Raw genomic sequence first — 18,952 nt, 5'->3', positions numbered from 1 at the left:
TGGTGCTTCCGAGGTGCTTTTGTGTGTTCGGGGGCCGGCCGTCGGCCGTTACACAGGCATACATACGCACGCGCCCATGCATACACAGAACACACACCGGAGACGTGTGATGGCTCCGGTCTCCGGCGCGAACTGCCGGGCACCGCCTTTATTTCTTAAACGCGCATGGCGAACTCTGTGGAGGCTCGCGCATGCTCCCTTGTGTACTCAGTACACAACATCCCTCCTTTTCCCCCAGAAACAAACAATTAACAATTAACTGTAGAAAACAAAATGGTTACTTCTTCGGATTTCCAACGACAGATTTCCCCGCCTATGGTGCAGGGTCCATGATAAAGTCTCGGAACCTCTGTGGAAGTCGTCGTCCTGCCCTGCTCGGGTATCGTGGTGCCGCGTCACCAGGGGCCTCCGATGTCTTGGGATCTGCAGGTGGAGTGGCTTCTTCTGTCCCTGTCTCTGCCTCTTGTTCCGGGACTTGTTCCGCTGTTGTCTCGCTGCCTGCGGGCTTGATGCGCTTAAAGAATGACACATTTCTGGTGACGGTTCCTCTGGCATTGGCTGCGGTGACCATTGTACCTTTCACGTGTGTTACACCCAGTGGTTGGGTCTCGTAAGTTGTCGACAACTTTCCTTCTGGTCTTCTGTTTCGTACCAACACGGTATCTCCAACTGCAATCTGTTTTTCAGGCAGTCTTCTCCGCGCTGTTTCATTATCGTTTCTCAATGACCTTTCTGACTGTACTTGGTCATTGTCGATCACTCCTGGTTGTCTCCCTTCTGATTCAGGTATGAGTCCTCTTGGTATCCTCTTGAAAAGTGCTTCCGCCGGGGCTATTCCAGTTGATCGATGTGGAGTTGTGCGATACTCCCGGAGAAATTCGAATAGATTCCGTCTGAGGTCTTCTCCTCCATTTTCGGATATGCGAAACACCTTGTTTAGTGTACGCATGAAACGCTCTACTTCCCCATTGGCTCTTGGCCATAGTGGGGTGACTTTATGGTGTTTTATCCCTCTCTCTTCACAGTATCGAGCAAACGATTGCCCTTGAAAAGGTGCCCCATTGTCAGAACATAACTCGATGGGAAAACCATTGGTAGCAAATATCTTGTCCATGGCTAGGGTGGTGTGGGCGCTGGCCTTGGACTCGACCATTTCCACCCCTGGATATCGGGACCACTGGTCAGTTACTACTAGGAAGTGTAGTCCTCTTCCGGTAGAGCCAAAATCGGCATGTACTGTCCCCCAGGGTAAATCACTCCTTGCCATGGTCTGAATCGGTGGTCCTCTCTCCGCTGGGCTAGTGGCTTGGCACGGGATGCATGCCCTCACAAAATCTTCCACTCTCTTTTCCAATTCGGGGAGCCAGACTTTGAGTCTAAGACGTGCCTTCATTCTGGTCATCCCTTGGTGTCCGTTGTGTGCCAGCTGAAGGACCTTCGACACGAGTAACCTGGGGGTCACAATTCGGTGTCCTCTCAGCAGGAGACCATCGGCAGTTACTGACAGCTTGTGTCGTGCACTCCAGAGCAATTGCAAATCCCTTTGCATTTCTGCATTTCTCCGGGCATTGTTCATGAGGAGCTCCCGCCATGCTCCTGTGGCTACCGCACCTTTCACTTTCAGAAACGCTTCATCTGAGTTAGATTCGTTGGCAATTTCTTGTCTTGTCAAGGCAATGGGAAGTGCGGACTCGACGACCATGTGAATGGTGTTCACACAATTTGCAACCTCCGTAGTATCTCTGGATCGTCCTGCGCCGGGGTGACGATACAAATAGTCTGCAGGGTTGTGCATACCTGGGCGGTATACCAGCTTCACCCCGTACTCCATGAGGGATAGCATCCACCTTTCTAATCGAGGTGGCGGTTTGGAAGAAGCGCCTGCCAGAATGGGAATTAGGGGTTTGTGGTCCGTCACCACTACAACAGGTTTCCCCAGGATATATAATCTAAAATGTTTACAGCCCCATAGTATTGCAAGGGCCTCACGTTCAATTTGAGAGTATCTTCTCTCTGTGTCGGTAAGTGCCTTGCTGGCGTATGCAACGGGTCGCATGGATCCCTGCTGATCCGCCTGCATGAGAACCGCCCCAAGTCCCACTGGACTGGCATCCACTATAATTTCAGACTCCCGGGCTGGGTTGAAATATGCCATGGTATGTTGTTCAGACAGAGCATCCTTGATGGCCGTGAATGCTCTCTGTTCCTTTCCAGTCCACGTCCATGCCACTTCATTCCTAGCGAGCGCTCTCAGGGGTTCAGAGAGGGATGCTAAATCTCGAAAAAGCGCCCACAATAGTTCACCATCCCTAAAAAGCTGCGGACTTCTGCCGGGGACGTGGGTGGTGACGCCTCTCAAATGTCTTTCACCTTCTCAGGATCTGGGGATATGCCTCCCGCATGGAAGACAAATCCAAAAAACTCTAGGCTGTTCTTCAGGAATTCGCACTTTTCTTGGTGCAGCGTCAGCCCGAGGCTGTGGAGTCTGTGAAATGTGTTTTCCAGACGCTTGATATGCTCTGCTTCAGATTTGGCAAAAACTAGGATATCGTCTGACATGTTCATGTGGGAGTTCATTTGTAGAGGGCCTCCGCTGGCGCGACCCCGGTGGACTGATGCGGGGTCGTGCGGTACTAGCGTAGGAATTGAAACAGGTTCCGGCGGAGCTCTTCCCCTCCGTTCATCGAGATTCGGAAAACCTTGTTTAGCGTACGCATAAAGCGTTCCACCTCCCCATTTGCCCTGGGCCAGAGTGGGGTAACCTTTCGGTGCCTGATCCCCATTTCCTCACAGTACTTGGCGAAATGCTGCCCTTGGAACGGCGAGCCGTTGTCTGAACATATCTTGATGGGGAACCCATGGGTGGCAAACATCTTCTCCAGGGCCAGAATGGTGTGATCGCTGGCCGTGGATTCCACCAGCTCTACCTTGGGTAGCGCGACCACTGGTCTACCACTGCAAGAAAGTACATTCCTTGGCCAGTGGACCCGAAGTCAGCATGCACCGTCCCCCACGGAGGTTCGCTTCTTTCCATGGCCTGCATCGGTGGCCCTCTTTCCGCTGGACTAGCCGCCTGGCACGGTATACACGCCCACACAAATTCGTCCACCCCGCTCTCCAGGTCCGGGAACCACACCTTTAGCCTGTGTAGGGGCGTTGCTGAGATTGTTGTTCAAGTTTCTCAAGTCCAAGATGGGTCTCAGTCCTCCGTCCTTCTTTGGAATGAGGAAATATGGGGAATACCAACCTTTGCTCATTTCCGCTACAGGTACATGTTCTATTGCACCTTTCTGTAGCAGGGTAAAAACTTCCTGTAACAGGAGCGGGTCTGGATTTTTGGTAGAGTTGTATTCCCGTGGGTGATACTGAGGTTTCTTTAGAAAGGGAAGGCAGTAACCTTGGGATACTGTTTCCAGCGCCCAAGCATCTGAAGTAATGCCCCGCCATTCTTTCATATGCTGTGAGATTCTGCCTCCCACTGGGGTCTTGTGAGTCAAAACCTCAGAGTGGTTTTGCCAGCAGCGGCTGAAGGCACAGATGCCGTTGCTGGGCAGATCTAGCCCCTCTTCCTCACCCTCAAGGACATTTTCTTTGCCCTCTTTGATTGGCCTGTCCCCTTCCTCTACCAAATGAGGAGTAAAAACGGAAGGGACGACCCCTCCAGGAAGATGAGCCTGTGTAGGGGCGTTGCTGAGGTTGTCTTATAGCGGCACTAAGTACAAGAGATGTTTCAGAGGAATTAATCAATCCTCAACCAAAAATGCAGAATTTGTATGAATGTTTACAGTCTGCAAGTGGACTAGATACGTCCCCTGAATATGAATTTGAAAGACCAGATCCAGCAGGACATGCTGATTTGGGTTACAGAAAACTAATGAATAAAGTAACAGAGTTTATGGGATGGGGTAGGAATTCACCTGTATATCAGAATGATGATATGACAGATATTTTGTCAGGAGGCCCTCAACCAGACCCCATACTTCCCTTTCATATTGCCCTGCAAAGGAGAGTAATTGCTGCTTGGGAAAGACCGTAATCTATTCCAGCAGTAAATAAAAAATATGTGGCAAAGTACAGACCTTGTAACTCTGACCCAGAGTATTTGAGTAAACATCCTTCTCCTGAGAGCCTGGTAGTTCAGGCAGCCAAATCAACAAAAAATGCTGCATACCCCACAATTCCCCCTGATATGGATGACAAAAAGATAGATACATGGTCCAAAAAGGTCTTTACATCAGGGAGTATGGCTCTAAAGTCCACCAATGTATCTTGTACGCTGGCTAGTGTTAGGGACAATTCTCTGTATAGGCTAATTTCCCAAACCTAGCGAGTCCCCCAGCAGCTTTGCTGGATTTTTTGGCGTTTATTATTTTCTCCTGCTAAGAGTGAGACTCTTTTTCTCCCACTCTTAGGCATGATTTGAGAATGTCCTTTGACTTTGTAATGTGTTTTATGGGCTATGGGGTCTTTTGCTCCATAGGGCTTCATGTTTTTTTGGTAAGTGTGTTACAGAGCACCCTCAGTGCAGTAACAAAGGGTTGTCATAGTGACCCCCAAACATAGACTCCATACCCTGGGACTGACTACTGTCTCCCAGGGCATGTAAAGTCACCATTGACTTTACTAGTCTTAAATTGTGAACAGAACCAGTACAAACCATCATATTGTGGAAGTACTGGTAGGGGGTAATTAGATTGCCCCTGGGTCTGTTTTTCGAGGGGGCACTGTGCAGTCCCCCCTCGTCGAGTTTCTGGCTGGTGGCAGTGGTTACCACGCAAAATATTCCACCAGAATTTTTCCTATGGGATTTTCCCATTCATTTTAAACGCACCACTTTTTTGGTGCAATGTTAAAGATACCGCCGGGTTATTTATTTAATATTAATTCCCCGGTTGGGTCTTTTTGCCAGGACTCGGTTTTAAAATGGCATTTGTGTTCACCTCTGTAACTCCAACCCAAGTCGAGCCCTTTGTTCCACTTTTGGCGGGCTTCTGCACAGAAGCCTCCAAAAGTGGTGCCAATCTGTCTGGGTCTACAGGATGTGTGGGAGGGGGGAAATAGGCACCCTGGACTGAGTTGCTCTGGCAACTCACGTCGCACTCTTGTGTGATTGGCCCAGTGGTGAGCCGCCCGGCTCACCACTTAGCATGTTTGAGTGTCAGATTGGACTAGTGAATGGAGGTTTTCTGCATACAAGCAGTGCTTTGGGGACTGGAACTTCAGAAGTCTCCACAGGACCTTAAGATTCCGAAGAGGGAGAAGCTGAGCCGACCTGCAACGACTACACCACTGGTGGAGCCCTGCTGAACCGCCTCACCACTTCCCAACGATAGAGAAGATCTTCATCCTGGAGAGGCTTCTTCCTTTGAACTGGTGGGGTTAAGCAGTTCGCCCTCTTTTTGCCTTCCTGGAACGTCTCGTGGTCGAATCGCCCGTGCCAAGCACCCCGGCAGCCGGATAGCCACGCTTCACCACTACCGCAAATAAAAGGGTAGTACCTTTTAACCGGGAAACTCCACGGCTGGTTTCTTCTCTGGCAGTGCAACGACCTCCAGCTTTCCTCCACGTCGAGATCTTCTCTTCCCCTGGGCGAAGCACCGACTTGCACCCGCTGCCAGGAACAACTGCCCCCGCTGGAGCTTTCTCACCATTTCAAGTACTGTGTCCTGCCTGGTCTCCCTTGCAACAGACTGTTCAAGGTGTCCCGTAAATCCTTGACTCTCTAACCTGGGGTGACCTGGGACCTGTTAACTAACTTTTCTGAACTGATCCAACTCCTTTTTAACTATCTGCAAAGACTTTTAAAGTGTACTTCAACTGTGTGATCTTGGGCACATTCCGCCTTGCTCTCTCCAAGAGTGGGCCTGGCCTATGAAATTTCTTTCTCTACAGTAGACTCTGCCTTTCTTGACTTTCTGTGGTTCTTTTAAAATTGTTGGTATTGTGTGCTTTTCTAATTCTGCCTTTTCCCTCCCTTTTTAAATAATTATTGGAGAGCCATCTTGGTGAAGCGCTCACCTCTGTATTTGATAAGTAGTGTTCTTTTCCTAAGACTTGTCGAATTATTAATCAGGGAGGTGCATATATTTCTAATGACTGTGTTTGATCTTGATTGACATATTAGTGCCAGTGTATTGTGTTTTTAAATAAATAATTATATACTTTTATACCAATGCTCTGGTCAGTGTTTGCTTGTGCTACTGTATTTTTTTACCTAATGCCTAATGTGTATACTCTATATACTGTCTAACTCTTCTTGAGAGAAGTCTGACTGCTCAGCCACAGCTACCAGGTAAATCTGGGTGATACAGACTGCTACCAATTGGGTTTACTGCCAACACCTGTAATCTTAAACTTTTTGCAGTGGTCCCTAAGGGAACTGCACAGGTTTCTGCCTAACAGCTAGATTCAATTATACTCTGTGGGGTGAAGGGTGAAAGGGGCACGGCAAATATACCGTGCATACAGCTACCAGACAGGACAGTGACCACAGAGGAAGGGAAGATCAGAGACACGTTCTTCGGGCCTCATTACGACCCAGGCGCTAATGGGTTAACGGTGCGTTAACCTATTAGCGCCTAATTACGAGGTCCCTTTGCAGGACCCGACCTTAACGGCTGGTGTAGACCAGCCGTTAAAGTAGGGACCCGCAAAGGGACCTTGGTGCTAATTACGGTGCCGCAATTTGCGGCACCGTACTTAGCGCCTTCCCCATTCCCAATGAGCCCTATGGGGCAAGAATGGGGAAGGGCCATGGAGGAAGGGGGAATTACCGCCCCGCCAACCTTGTAATGGGGTGGTAATTCCCCCTTTCTCCATGGCGGAGTCGGTAATTTACCGGCATGGACCATGGTGCTAGTAGCACCATGGTCTTCCGCCAGGGTCGTAATGAGGCCCATTGACTTCGATAAAAAGCTATACTCCCCCCAATGCGACACCACGGAGGAGGAGATTGATCAATATCTCTCCCATATACCAACAACGTTATTAGCCGACGCCTCCAGGGAAGCACTAGAGAGCCCAATTACTGTGGAGGAGATAGCAGAGACTATAAAAACACTACCCAATGGGAAAGATCCTGGTACAGATGGTTTTAGTGCGGAATTCTATAAAGAATTCAGCAACCTCTTGGCACCCAGATTATATGTGGTATGGATGGAAGCTTTGCATAAAGGGGAATTACTGGAAACAACGAGGGAGGCAGTTATTATTTTATTGCAAAAACAGGGGAAGCCCCAGGAGGAATGTGGATCATATAGGCCACTGTCGCTTATTAATACAGACGCGAAGATCTTTGCAAAAATGTTGGCGATCAGACTGACCCCGCTGATGCCGTATATAGTCCACGAGGACCAGGCGGGGTTTATTTTGGGCACAGCCACAGCAGCGAACATAAGGCGATGTCACAAGATCCTGGCCACAATATCCCCCGAGACTCGAGGAATAGCGGTTTCTATTGATATGCAGAAAGCGTTTAATACTGTCTTCTGCCCTTCCTGTTCGGAATACTGCGCAACTAAGGATTTGGCCCCAATACCATCAAATGAATCAAAATGTTGTATACACGTCCCTATGCTAGGATAAGGGTAAATGGCACTTTAACGGATATATTGTAATTGCTTGGAGGCTGCCCCCTGTCGCCATTGCTTTTTGCCCTTGTGATAGAAACCTTAGCTGATATTCTCAGAGCGCGCTACAGCGCATATGGAATATGGCTCGAGGGCAGGGTGCAGATTATAACTTTATATGCGGATGATATCCTTCTATACTTTCGAAACCCTGAACGCTCATTAGGTAAGGTCCTGTCAGAGGTTAGGAAGTTTGGCGAATACTCGGGCCTAAGACTCAACCCCAACAAGTCGGAGATATTCCCACTCACGAATACCACAGTGGAACCACAGGACCGCCATGGGCTGGTGTGGAGCCCAATACCCATATTATACCTCGGTGCACATATAGCTAGAACAGCCCAACTATCCCGTACCCTGAACTACGACATGCTAGTGGAATCTCTATGCGTAAAGATGAAACGCTGGAATTCCCTCCCCATCTAATTTATGGGCAGAATAGCTCTAATTAAAATGATCATACTACCGGAGCTATTCTATCTTTTCAATACGGTCCCGGTATGGCCGGGACGTGCTCAGTTTACCAAAATGAAAAGCGCGTGTGTAGCATTCGTGTGGGGGGGGCACCCCAGGCTCAGTTGGGAGAAGCTAACCAACACATACCCAAAGGGCGGGCTGATGGCGCCGGACCTGGAACTATACCACCTGGCAGCGCAGGCACACTATGCCGCACAGTGGGCCACAAACTTCCTCAACCCAGGGGTCCATCCACCAGATAGGCGTGATAGAGAATCAGTACTCGTGCTACATAAAATGACAAGAACAAGTCCCAAACACCACAACACATTAGACCCTACGCGGGTGACGACCACGGCTTGCGCAAAAATAGCGGAAATGTTTGGGCCAAACAGATTATACCATCCGAGTATGCCGATATGGGGCGACCCACAAATGCTGTTTGCCCTGGAAGGAGAGGTGGCCAAACACTGGAGCTGCAGGGGGATTACTCAATGGGGACAGCTATTCCAGGAGGGAAGCTTCGTGGCATGGGAAGATCTTAAGGACATGGTGGGGAATACCAACACGTATAGGCAACAATACATGCGTGTCAAAACCTACAAACAAAACACATACCCTACATTCCCAGAGGAACCAGAGATAAATATGGGGTTGGGCTATATGTTCACAGGGGGGACACAAAAAATTGCAACGTCGGCGCTATACAAGATTATACTCCAGACGCACCAGGCCGGGGAGAACACGGCAAGAGATAAATGGGAACGGGATCTAGGGGAACAAATAGTGGATCAAGAATGGACTCAGATTTGCACGTTGACGAAACAAATATCATGCAACGCTAGATACAAGCTGATACACTGTAAAATAGTGCAAAGAACACATTACACCCCCAAGAAGCTTAAACAAATGTACTCCTCTTCGGCCGGGACCTTTCCGAGATCTCACTCTGAGGAAGCAGATATATACCATATGCTCTGGGCTTGTATAAAATTGAAAGATTTCCTGGGCGAGGTTTGTACAGCACTTGAAGAAATGGCTGATCAACCTGTGGTGTGGACGCCACGTCTATGCTTGTTGGGGGCTGTTGGGAAGATGAACCTGACTTGGCGTAAGCTATTGAATCTGAGCCCGTTGATTGCCAAAAGAGCGATATTAATGAAGTGGAAAAGCGGGGTACCCCCGACTAGGGCAGATTGGGACAGAGACATGCTATGGACAAACGATACAGAAGAACTGTATATAGACTCGGGGATGCCCACATCTAGACCCAGGTGCATACAGTATCTATTGGAGAAGGCTGAAGTGGCAAGATCGGAATCAGATCAAGAATAAGGGTGTGCAGCACAATGTTTGTATTTCTGTTAAATGTACATGTATTTGCTCTGCTTGTGTGCGCCAATAAATAAAGTTAAAATTTTTTTTTTAAAAATATACTCTGTGGGACTGCATGTCAGCGGCAGCTCAACACATTCAGGAAGGAGAGGAACGTGATGGTTTCTTATCCATAATTAAGGATGGTAAGGAGGCTTCGGGAGAATGCCTTCAAGCAGGTTTGACATATGCTGACAGTATCAGCAGGTCCATAGCGTCTAGCGCAGTGCTACGCAGATTTGCGTGGCTAAGGAAGTCAGGTTGTGCACCAGATGTTCAATCTAGACTTCTTAATATGCCATTTGATAGCTCGAGGTTGTTTGGCAGCAAGGCAGATGAAAGTTTGGAGAAGCTGCAGACCTCCAAGGCAGCAGCAAAGTCACTTAGTGCCGCTACAAGACAACCTCAGCAACGCCCCTACACAGGCTCATCTTCCTGGAGTCGTCGTCCCTTTCGTGTTTACTCCTCATTTGTGAGAGGAAGAGGACAGGCCAATCAAAGAGGGCAAAGAAAATGTCCTCGAGGGCGAGGAAGAGGTGCTAGATCTGCCCCAGCAACGCATCTGTCCCTTCAGCCGCTGCTGGAGCTGCCGTAAAACCACTCTGAGGTTTTGACTCACAAGACCCCAGTGGGAGGCAGAATCTCACAGCATCTGAAAGAAGGGCGGGACATTACTTCAGATGCTTGGGCGCTGGAAACAGTATCCCAAGGTTACTGCCTTCCCTTTCTAAAGAAAACTCAGAATCAACCACCGGAATACAACTCTACCAAAAATCCAGACCCGCTCCTGTCGCAGGAAGTTTTTAGCCTGCTACAGAAAGGTGCAATAGAACATGTACCTGTAGCGGAAAGGAACACGGGTTGGTATTTCCCATATTTCCTCATTCCAAAGAAGGAAAGGAGGACTGAGACCCATCTTGGACTTGAGAAACTTGAACAAGTTCCTCAGGAAGGACAAGTTCAAGATGGTCACTCTTTCTCAGATCCTTCAGGCTCTCCAACTTCAAGACTGGTTGGTATCATTGGACCTTCAGGATGCTTACTTTCATGTGCCAATCTATCTCAAGCACAGAAAGTACCTGAGGTTCGCGATTGGCACCTCTCACTATCAGTTTAGAGTTCTGCCATTCGGGTTGACCTCTGCCCCAAGAGTTTTCACCAAGTTGATGGCGGTAGTGGCAGCGAGTCTCAGAAGAGGGGGGATTCACATCTACCCCTGTTTGGACGATTGGATGATCAGGGCACGTTCTCCAGAACAAGCCAAGGATCATCTATCCAAGACTTGCCACTTCCTTCACAAACTAGGGTTTTCTCTGAATTTAAAAAAGTCAAACATGATACCATCACAGAACCTCCAGTTTATAAGAGCAGTCTTGGATACTTCTTCGGGCAAAGCCTCGCCTCCCGAAGAGAGAGCTTGCCACATTCTGCAGATGGTGACAAAATTCCAGAATGACCAGTATCTACCGGCCTTCGATTTTCTCAGGTTGCTCGGCCTCATGGCATCCTGCATTTTTCTGGTGCCAGAAGCCAGTTTGAGGATGAGATCCCTTCAATGGGCCCTCAGGACTCAATGGTCCCAATTTTCAGGGGAAATGACAGTTCTTTTACAAGTTCCATCCAGGGTAGCTCAGGATCTACAATGGTGGGCTTGCAAGGAACACATCCTCAAGGGACAATCATTTTGGCAACCATGGCCGGAGATCACTTTAGTGATGGATGCCTCCCTCACGGGGTAGGGAGCCCACACCAACGATCTGAGAATCAGTGGTCGTTGGTCTCCATCGAAGTCCAGACTACACATCAACCTATTAGAGCTTTCTTTCGATTGGATATTCCTCCCACGTATTCCTCATCGACCCCCCCATCCTAACCCACACTACAGTTTACGTGGTTTACACTTTAAATTCTTTCAAGGCTTGGGTCAATAAGAGGCACGACTTTGTTTATAATACATGGGCTCTGATACACGAAAAAGTAGAACTGAGGCCAACAGGCGCGCTCGAGGCAATTATACTATGGATGACGTCGACACTCAACGGATGCCGCCGAGGGACATCGACGCCGCCGCCTCGAGTGGAGCGCCCTCTGGTGGAGAGAGAGAGAGAAACATTTCCGAAGCTGCAAAGCTGAAGGTAAGGATATATCTAAGATGAGGAATACATGGGAGGACACAATCCATTCAGCTTTGCTGCTTCGGAAATTAAAACATTATGCTTTGGACTCAAATACCTGAGGCGTGCCTTCGTCTTTGCCGTCCCCTGGTGACCTTTGTGGGCAAGCTGCAGCACTTTACCTACCAGTGCTCGTGGGATGACGATTTGGCTCCACCTCAGCAGGAGACCATTGCTGGCGACTGACAGCTCGTTGCGTACCCTCCATAGTACCACGAGATCCTTCCGTGCCCCATAATCTCTTCGGGCATTATTCATCAGCACTTCACGCCACTCTCTGCTGTCAATGGCTTCCTTGGTGACCAGAAACACCTCGTCCACATTCGACGCGACCGCTATCTCCTGGCGCGCCAGGGTCACCGCAATGCTGCCTCCACCACGTGTTGCACCACCTCCACGCAGTCAGCTACCTCAGCAAAGTCTCGTGGGTGTCCCACCCTCGGGTGATGGGACAGATAGTCCGCTGGATTGTGCGTGCACAGGCGATACAGTAGCTTTACCCCATATTCCATGAGCGACAACATCCATCTCTCGATGCGCGGAGGGGGCTTGGACGAGGCCCCGGACATGATTGGAATTAGGGGCTTGTGGTCCGTTATGACGACTACGGGCTTCCCCGGGATATAGATCTGGAAGTGCTTGCAGCCTCATAGGATTGCCAGTGCCTCGCGCTCAATTTGTGAATATCGCTTCTCAGTTTTCGTAAGCGCCTTGCTGGCATAGGCGATGGGGCGCATGGTCCCCTGCGGATCGGCCTGCATGAGGACCGCACCCAGACCCACTGGGCTGCCGTCCACCACAATTTCCGACTCCCTGTCCGGATTGAAATACGCCATGGTCTCCTGACCCGACAGGGCGTTCTTGATGCCGGTGAACGCTCTCTGTTCCTTCTCCGTCCAGGCCCACGCCACATCATTCCTGGTCAGAGCCCGCAGTGGTTCCGACTGCGAGGCCAGGTCACAAATAAATCGTCCACAATAATTGACCATGCCGAGGAAGCTCCTTATCTCCGCAGGCGATTCTGGCGGGGCCGCCTCTCTGATGTTCCGTACCTTTTCCGGATCAGGCGAGATGCCCCCGGCATGGAACACAAACCCAAACAATTGTATCCGGTCCTTCAGAAATTCACACTTCTTCTGGTGTAGGGTCAGCCCCAAACTTTTGAGTCTTTCCAGTGCCCGCTCCAAATGCTTCAGATGCTCCGCTTCTGATTGTGCGAACACCAGAATGTCGTCCGACATATTGATCACCCCTTTTAGCCCCACCAGCGCCCCACGGATGGCGTTCTGGAAGACTTCGGCTGCCGACGAGACCCGGAAGCTGAGCCTCTTAAACTGGTATAGTCCCTTGTGAGTCGTGAAGGTGGTAATATATCTCGACTCCGGCTGAAGCGCCAGTTGATGGTAGCCAGACCTAAGATCTATCTTGTGGAAGACTCTCGCTCCCTGTAGCTCGCCGACAATATCTTCCAGAGTGGGCATGATGTGTCGCTCCCTTTTGATCGCCAGGTTCAGTAACCTCATGTCCACGCAGATGCGAACGGTCCCTGGCAGTTTGGGCTTTGGGGCGACAGCGATTGGGGAGACCCACGGGGTCGGGCCTTCGACCCTCTCGATAATGTCTAAATCAATGAGCAACTGAAGCTCCTGTTCCACCTGTGCCCGCAGGTGGAATGGTATTTGGCGGTGTTTGAGGGCTGTTGGTCTCACCGACCCGTCGATGTGGAGCCTGATGGGGTCGCCCTTCAGTTTTCCAACCCCTTGGAAGATGGTGTCAAAACGCTGCAGGTGGCGGTCTATATCCGTGTGGTAAACGGCCAGTGTGAAATATTGAGGGCTTCAGAGGCAGCACAGCTTAGGAGGGAGTGCGGGCTTACACTTGTCACAAAGAATCTCGCCTTTATTTTGCTCTGTCCATGGGATACGGGCGCCACAAACACTCCCTGGATCGGTAGTGGAGTGTCTCCCCCAAATGCATATATCAGGGCCTTTGACTCAGACAGCTCGGGAGGGCCTGGAAGCGCTTCATAGTGTTCCGTCGCCAACACACAGACAGAAGCTCCAGTCTCTATAAGAACAGGAGTGGGGACCTCACCAATGTTCACTGCGCACGTCGGTTGTCGGCTTCCTCTGGGACCAGTAGCAATGCTCGAGATGAAGAAGATCTCCTCTTCCTCTTACTCCTCCTCTGCAATGTCTAGATCCTGCATGCCTTGCTCAACCGATGACACACCCCTCACTCTCTGGGCGTTGCTCCCTCCGATTCTTGCTGGCCCCCTCGACGCCGTCACCGGAGTGGAGGCCCTGCACACCCTCGCGTAATGTCCTGGTGTGCCACACCGGCCACAGACTCACGTTTTCGCCAGACATTCTCCCACATGCGGCAGGCCATAACCGCAATATGGGCACGACTGCCGAGTGCCAGTCGCCGGGGAAACATCCACTCTCCTGGGTGACCACCTCGCCCTCCCTGGGGCAGAGCGTCCAATTGCAAAAGCTTCTTCGCCCTTACCAGGGTGCATGGCTGCATCTATCTTTGCCCCTCTGGACTCCGCCAGTTCATAAGCTCTCCCTGTGTCGAGTATTTGCTGTAGCGTCAGGCCCGGTTCCCTCAACACCTGCCTCCTTAGCTTCCCCGAGCTGCACCCCTGCAGCAGCTGGTTCCGTACCATCTCCTCCTCATTCACCCACCTGCATGGTGCTGGCTAAGTGCCTCAGCCATGCACAGAATTGGTCCAGCGACTCCCCTTCCTGCTGCCTCTCAGCACACATAACAAACCTGTCGAAATCGACATTCGCCATAGGAAGAAAATGGTCCTGGAGGGCCTGTTTCACTGCATCATACGTGACCACCGGGATGTTAAGAGAGTCATAAATCCTATGGACCTCTGTGCCCGCGGAGTACACCATGGTGGCGATCTTCGTATCATCATCCTGTTCCCCAGAAGCACTGAAAAACATCTCCAGTTTCTTGACCCACAGAAGCCACTTCGCCCCAGCTTGGAGAGTGGGCCAGTAGTGTCAAATTCAGGCATGGTGGCCAATGTGCTGTGCATTCTGCGTGGGACAGGTGCAGGGGCGCCCTCTTCTTCTCCTCCCTCACCCATGATGACAATGGGGCTCAGTGCTCACAGTCTGACACACTTTGATGGTAGCCCAGTCTTTGGATGGGAGCACAGGTGCCCAGCACTGAAGGACGATGATAGAATGCTCTGTGGAACTGGATGGGGAAAGATCCAGGTGTCTCCCTTCACTTCCACGGAAAATACCTCGTTCGTTTTTTTTTTTTTTTTTTTAATCCACAGCCCTTCAGCTTGCTAGGGCTGTGGAATGCTCCAAAAATTGACTTTGAAGTCAGGGGATCGCAGCCGGCGCACGAGCCCCCTCCTGGGCCGCAACCACTGCGATCCGCCTTGGATCAAAGATGGCCGCCGGCCATATGCGTAGGTCTGTGCCGACACGGAGAAGAGCTGAACTCCCCAACACGCTCGGAGCACTGGCTCTGGGCTCCGATGCCGTCCCTTGTCGCCAGTGTTGTATGGGCGAGGGCTGCCTCGGGCCCTCGCCGGCACTCTCACGCACCCACACACGCGTACCAGAAGGACCCAAACAGGACGCATGTTGCCTGCTCGGGTCCGCGCGGCAACTGCCGTGTCGGACCGTTTTTATTCAATGCGCGCATGCGCAATACAGCGTAGTCACTACGCAACAGCAAACCATCCCTTCAAACTAACGGAACTGAGCCTTACACATTCCATATCCGCCTTCATTATCTCAATAATGTTGTACCTATAGAGATTGCCTCCTGCATATATCACGCTATTATGTTAGCATATTAGCTGAGTTTACTAATTGTGCTTTTACAGCAGCAATTGCATCCAGCAGATGCATAGTGAAATGGATTATAAAGCTTACCAAAAAGATGTTCGCTCCCTAGTTTCCATCCGCAGAACGAACCGGCACAGACCGGGCTTGAAGCCACACGCCAGCGCTCACGTGCCGCTTGGTAATTAAGTAGCAGCACACTCGAACTAGAATGCTCAGGGGTATTGTATTAGATCGTGGCGCAGTCATTTCTATAGAAAGCTGCACAGAGCAGGTTTCTACACGCAATCTTACTAAAATGGATCAAACCTACGCAGCAAGAATATTTCTTATCTAAGCAACAGTTGTTATAAAAGCAGTGAATATATTATTAAAAGTGGCAAATCTTTAAAATGCAGATAATACACACTCCAATAAAATATACTTTCAAAACAATGTGAATCCAAACACAATTACTGGCACACTCACAGCTGGTTTCCGGCAGTCTTAATTTATTGACGTCTAGTGTACTAAGTGAAACATGGAGACTAAGGTGATGAAGTTGCCTTCCAGTGTGTTCATGGGCAAGATCTTCGAGTATCAGTGGGGTATCTTCATTGGTTAGTATTGGCAAAAGATTTGTGGTGGATCAGTATGTATATAACTGCATGGTCGTTCCAGTCCATAGGTAGAGGGTTGGGGGGTGAGACATTTGATGACTGGATTTCTATTGGATACCAGGTTGAGTGTGCTGCATTTGTTTTGGGATAGTTCAGTGTTAGGATGCCTGATCTCTATCGTGTCTAGCAGTTTGAGTAGAGCTTCTCTGGTGTTTTTGGTGGCTTGGCCCACCCAGCAGTTTTAAGTTTTAGCAACACATGATAGTTGTGCTGTTAACATGTGCTTCTGTTAAGAAGTTTGTTATTTCATCGAGAAAGGCCTGGTTGTTTTGGGATGGTCAGTAGATCAGGTGCTCTTTGGGCCAGTGTCAGTGTAAAGCTATCCTATCTGAGTTCAGCAAATTAAAAGATGAAGGCATTTGGTGAAATGGTCTTCATGTCAGTTAGTGCTGGTTGTGCATCATTTGATACAAATGTTGGCTTCCAGCAGGGTAGGTGATCAGCAAAGACATGATTTAAAATATCCGCTTTTGAACATGTGTGATCAACTGGTGGGTGAAGTGATGGGTTTGGGACAAAATGGCTGTGGGGAGTTAGAAAAGTGTGGAGTTTGTAGATAGCAGGATGAGAACTTTTCTTCAATCCGGGTCTTTACAGTGGCTTTGGGGCGTGACAGGCAGGGTTAACCCGCCATCTCCATTATCAACTCCGTTATAAAGCTACAGGTAAAGAGAACTGTAGACTGGATGATATAGTACTGTCTCTGGCAAAATACAGTGCCATTTGTGAGGTGACCTGTTGCTATTGTAGAAGATGGGTGAACACACACAATGTCCTTCTGGTTTTCTAGTTTTCAGTGCGGCATAACCCACATGGCAACTGAACACCATGTTTATTGCAGCAGATAAATCCATGAACCTGCCAACCACCAACTTTTTGATATGCCATTGCCCATTTGTATCCAAATCCTTCACAGCGACTGCAAAATGTCCTGTGGGTACTACCGTGCACTTGATGGCAATGGCCTAGACCTGGTTGCTCTTTTGCTGTCAACTTCCATGGATACTGGAGGCACTCGGACGACCAAATGGGCTTCATGAATGGTCTGTAGTTTTATGGACATGTGTGCATGCTCCCCGCCACTGGCCTCCCTGGCTTCCTTTTGTTGTGTTTCATGCTGCAGTTGTGCCTCACAATGGCTGACGTAGCCGTTGACTGGCATGGGGGCATTTCTTGGAGAGGGTGGGGTGTTGTATTCCCCAAGTTCCTGGCTGTTGCGCTCAATAATAGGATCCCTGTGACACTGAGATGCTGGCTGGGGCACTGTTGACAACGAGTGTAGGTTATGCAGTGTGTGGGTCATTGTTCGCTGTCAGGTGGCAGTGCTGCTACCCATGGCATCTTATGCTGTGGTATGTGTTGATGGGAACAGCAGCTGCAGTGGCAGCTTTGGTGCATGCAGAGGCAAATCTGTTGTGATGCTGATTGTGGCAGCTACTCTTCATATTTAGTCAACTGGAAATATCGCTCTTCTGAGTAGCATGGTTATTTGACTCATGTACCGCACATGGGCTAGTATTTTTACATATCTTGGTCATTAACATAGCACCATTTAAATTGATTTTTTTGAAATGTAATTGTACTTACAATCTGCCCTATGCAAGTACATTTCTCTTCACGATATATCTAAAACTTCACCATGAACTTGTTTAGTGCTTAGCCGCTTTTGCTTCAGCAACTTATTTTCACGTCATCTGAACAAGTGAGAACTAAGTAGTTAGGGCTTCAATAAATGGTAAAGGCCCTGATGTACTTTGCATACATGTTATACACATGTGCATGAGATTTCTTATGTTGATTTCTTGGATGTATTCCTTTTTAAATCATGCTTTGTTTTCAAAAATATAGATGCAGTTTTATTACCCGCCAGCCAAGTTTAATTGCAGCTCATAATTTATTTTTCAGGTAACATCGCTCAATCATAAATACTTTCGCACACACCTGGAGGATAGCCTTTCACTTGGACGACCTCTCCTAATTGAGGATATTCGAGAGGAACTGGATCCTGCCCTTGATAATGTATTGGAAAAAAACTTCATAAAATCTGGAAGCACGTTTAAGGTTGGCACTTATAGTGTGGACAAAACCACTGTCATAGAGTTCTAATATAGTATACAAACACAGTAAATGTAAAGCTTTGCACGAATTTGGTTTTCTTACATCACAAACGTATTCTGTACTGGTCAATCAGTATATAACAAAAATTAATTTAAGATCAGCCTCAACCCAAGAGGACATCAGCATTTTTGCAATAGCTTAAAGTGTGTAATGTGGTGTTTACAGATGCTCAGCATAATAATTTCAAATGGTAGAAGAAGCCAATTCAGTGGAAATGGAAGAGTGCAAGACAAGCTGTCCCATTTAGGTCCAGTAGTGAATTATATATATATTACACAGCCACAATAGTGGCTGTGTAGTTATGGTTAAGTTGCTGTTTCCATAGGAAGAGCACTTTTTGGGCGGCCTATAACTCCGCTCCTCCTGGACGAACCCTCACCAAACTTTGCAAAAAAAGTATATGGGGCACTCTGAATTTTGTATGTGATGTTTGGTGCAGGGGGCAAAAGTTATGGGGGGTCCCAAAACGTCTTTTTTCCCATAGACTGAATGGGGAAAAACTTTGCGCACACCTACAGGCCAAACCGTTGGACAGATTTTCACCAAATTTGCGGCAGGGGCTTGGTCCCGAAAGCGTGCTTTTGTAAATTTGGTGACAATCGTCCTGTAGCATTGATTACCGATTAGATGGTTGTGGGGAGTGTGTACAGTCTTGGATGCATGGCCAAAGGCCATGCTCCCAAGACCAAAGTTATAAGCACTGGAGGTATAAGGCACTG

At 49.0% G+C, this 18,952-nt stretch overlaps 1 protein-coding gene across 1 annotated transcript in view; it reads left to right on the top strand.

Moving 5' to 3' along the window:
* Window positions 1–18,952, top strand: part of DNAH8 (dynein axonemal heavy chain 8) — an 8,835,797-nt gene that overhangs the window by 7,604,383 nt on the left and 1,212,462 nt on the right. Inside the window, exon 75 of the mRNA XM_069608756.1 lies at window positions 18,021–18,176. Within this exon, the coding sequence (XP_069464857.1) occupies window positions 18,021–18,176 (156 nt within the window). The remainder of the gene's footprint in view (window positions 1–18,020; window positions 18,177–18,952) is intronic.

The sequence above is a fragment of the Ambystoma mexicanum genome, chromosome 4q, assembly GCF_040938575.1.
Source record: "Ambystoma mexicanum isolate Mex_15411 chromosome 4q, UKY_AmexF1_1, whole genome shotgun sequence".
Lineage (NCBI taxonomy): Eukaryota > Metazoa > Chordata > Amphibia > Caudata > Ambystomatidae > Ambystoma > Ambystoma mexicanum.
The sequence above is the reverse complement of the archived record's forward strand: the minus strand, read 5'-3'. Positions and strand labels throughout refer to the sequence as shown.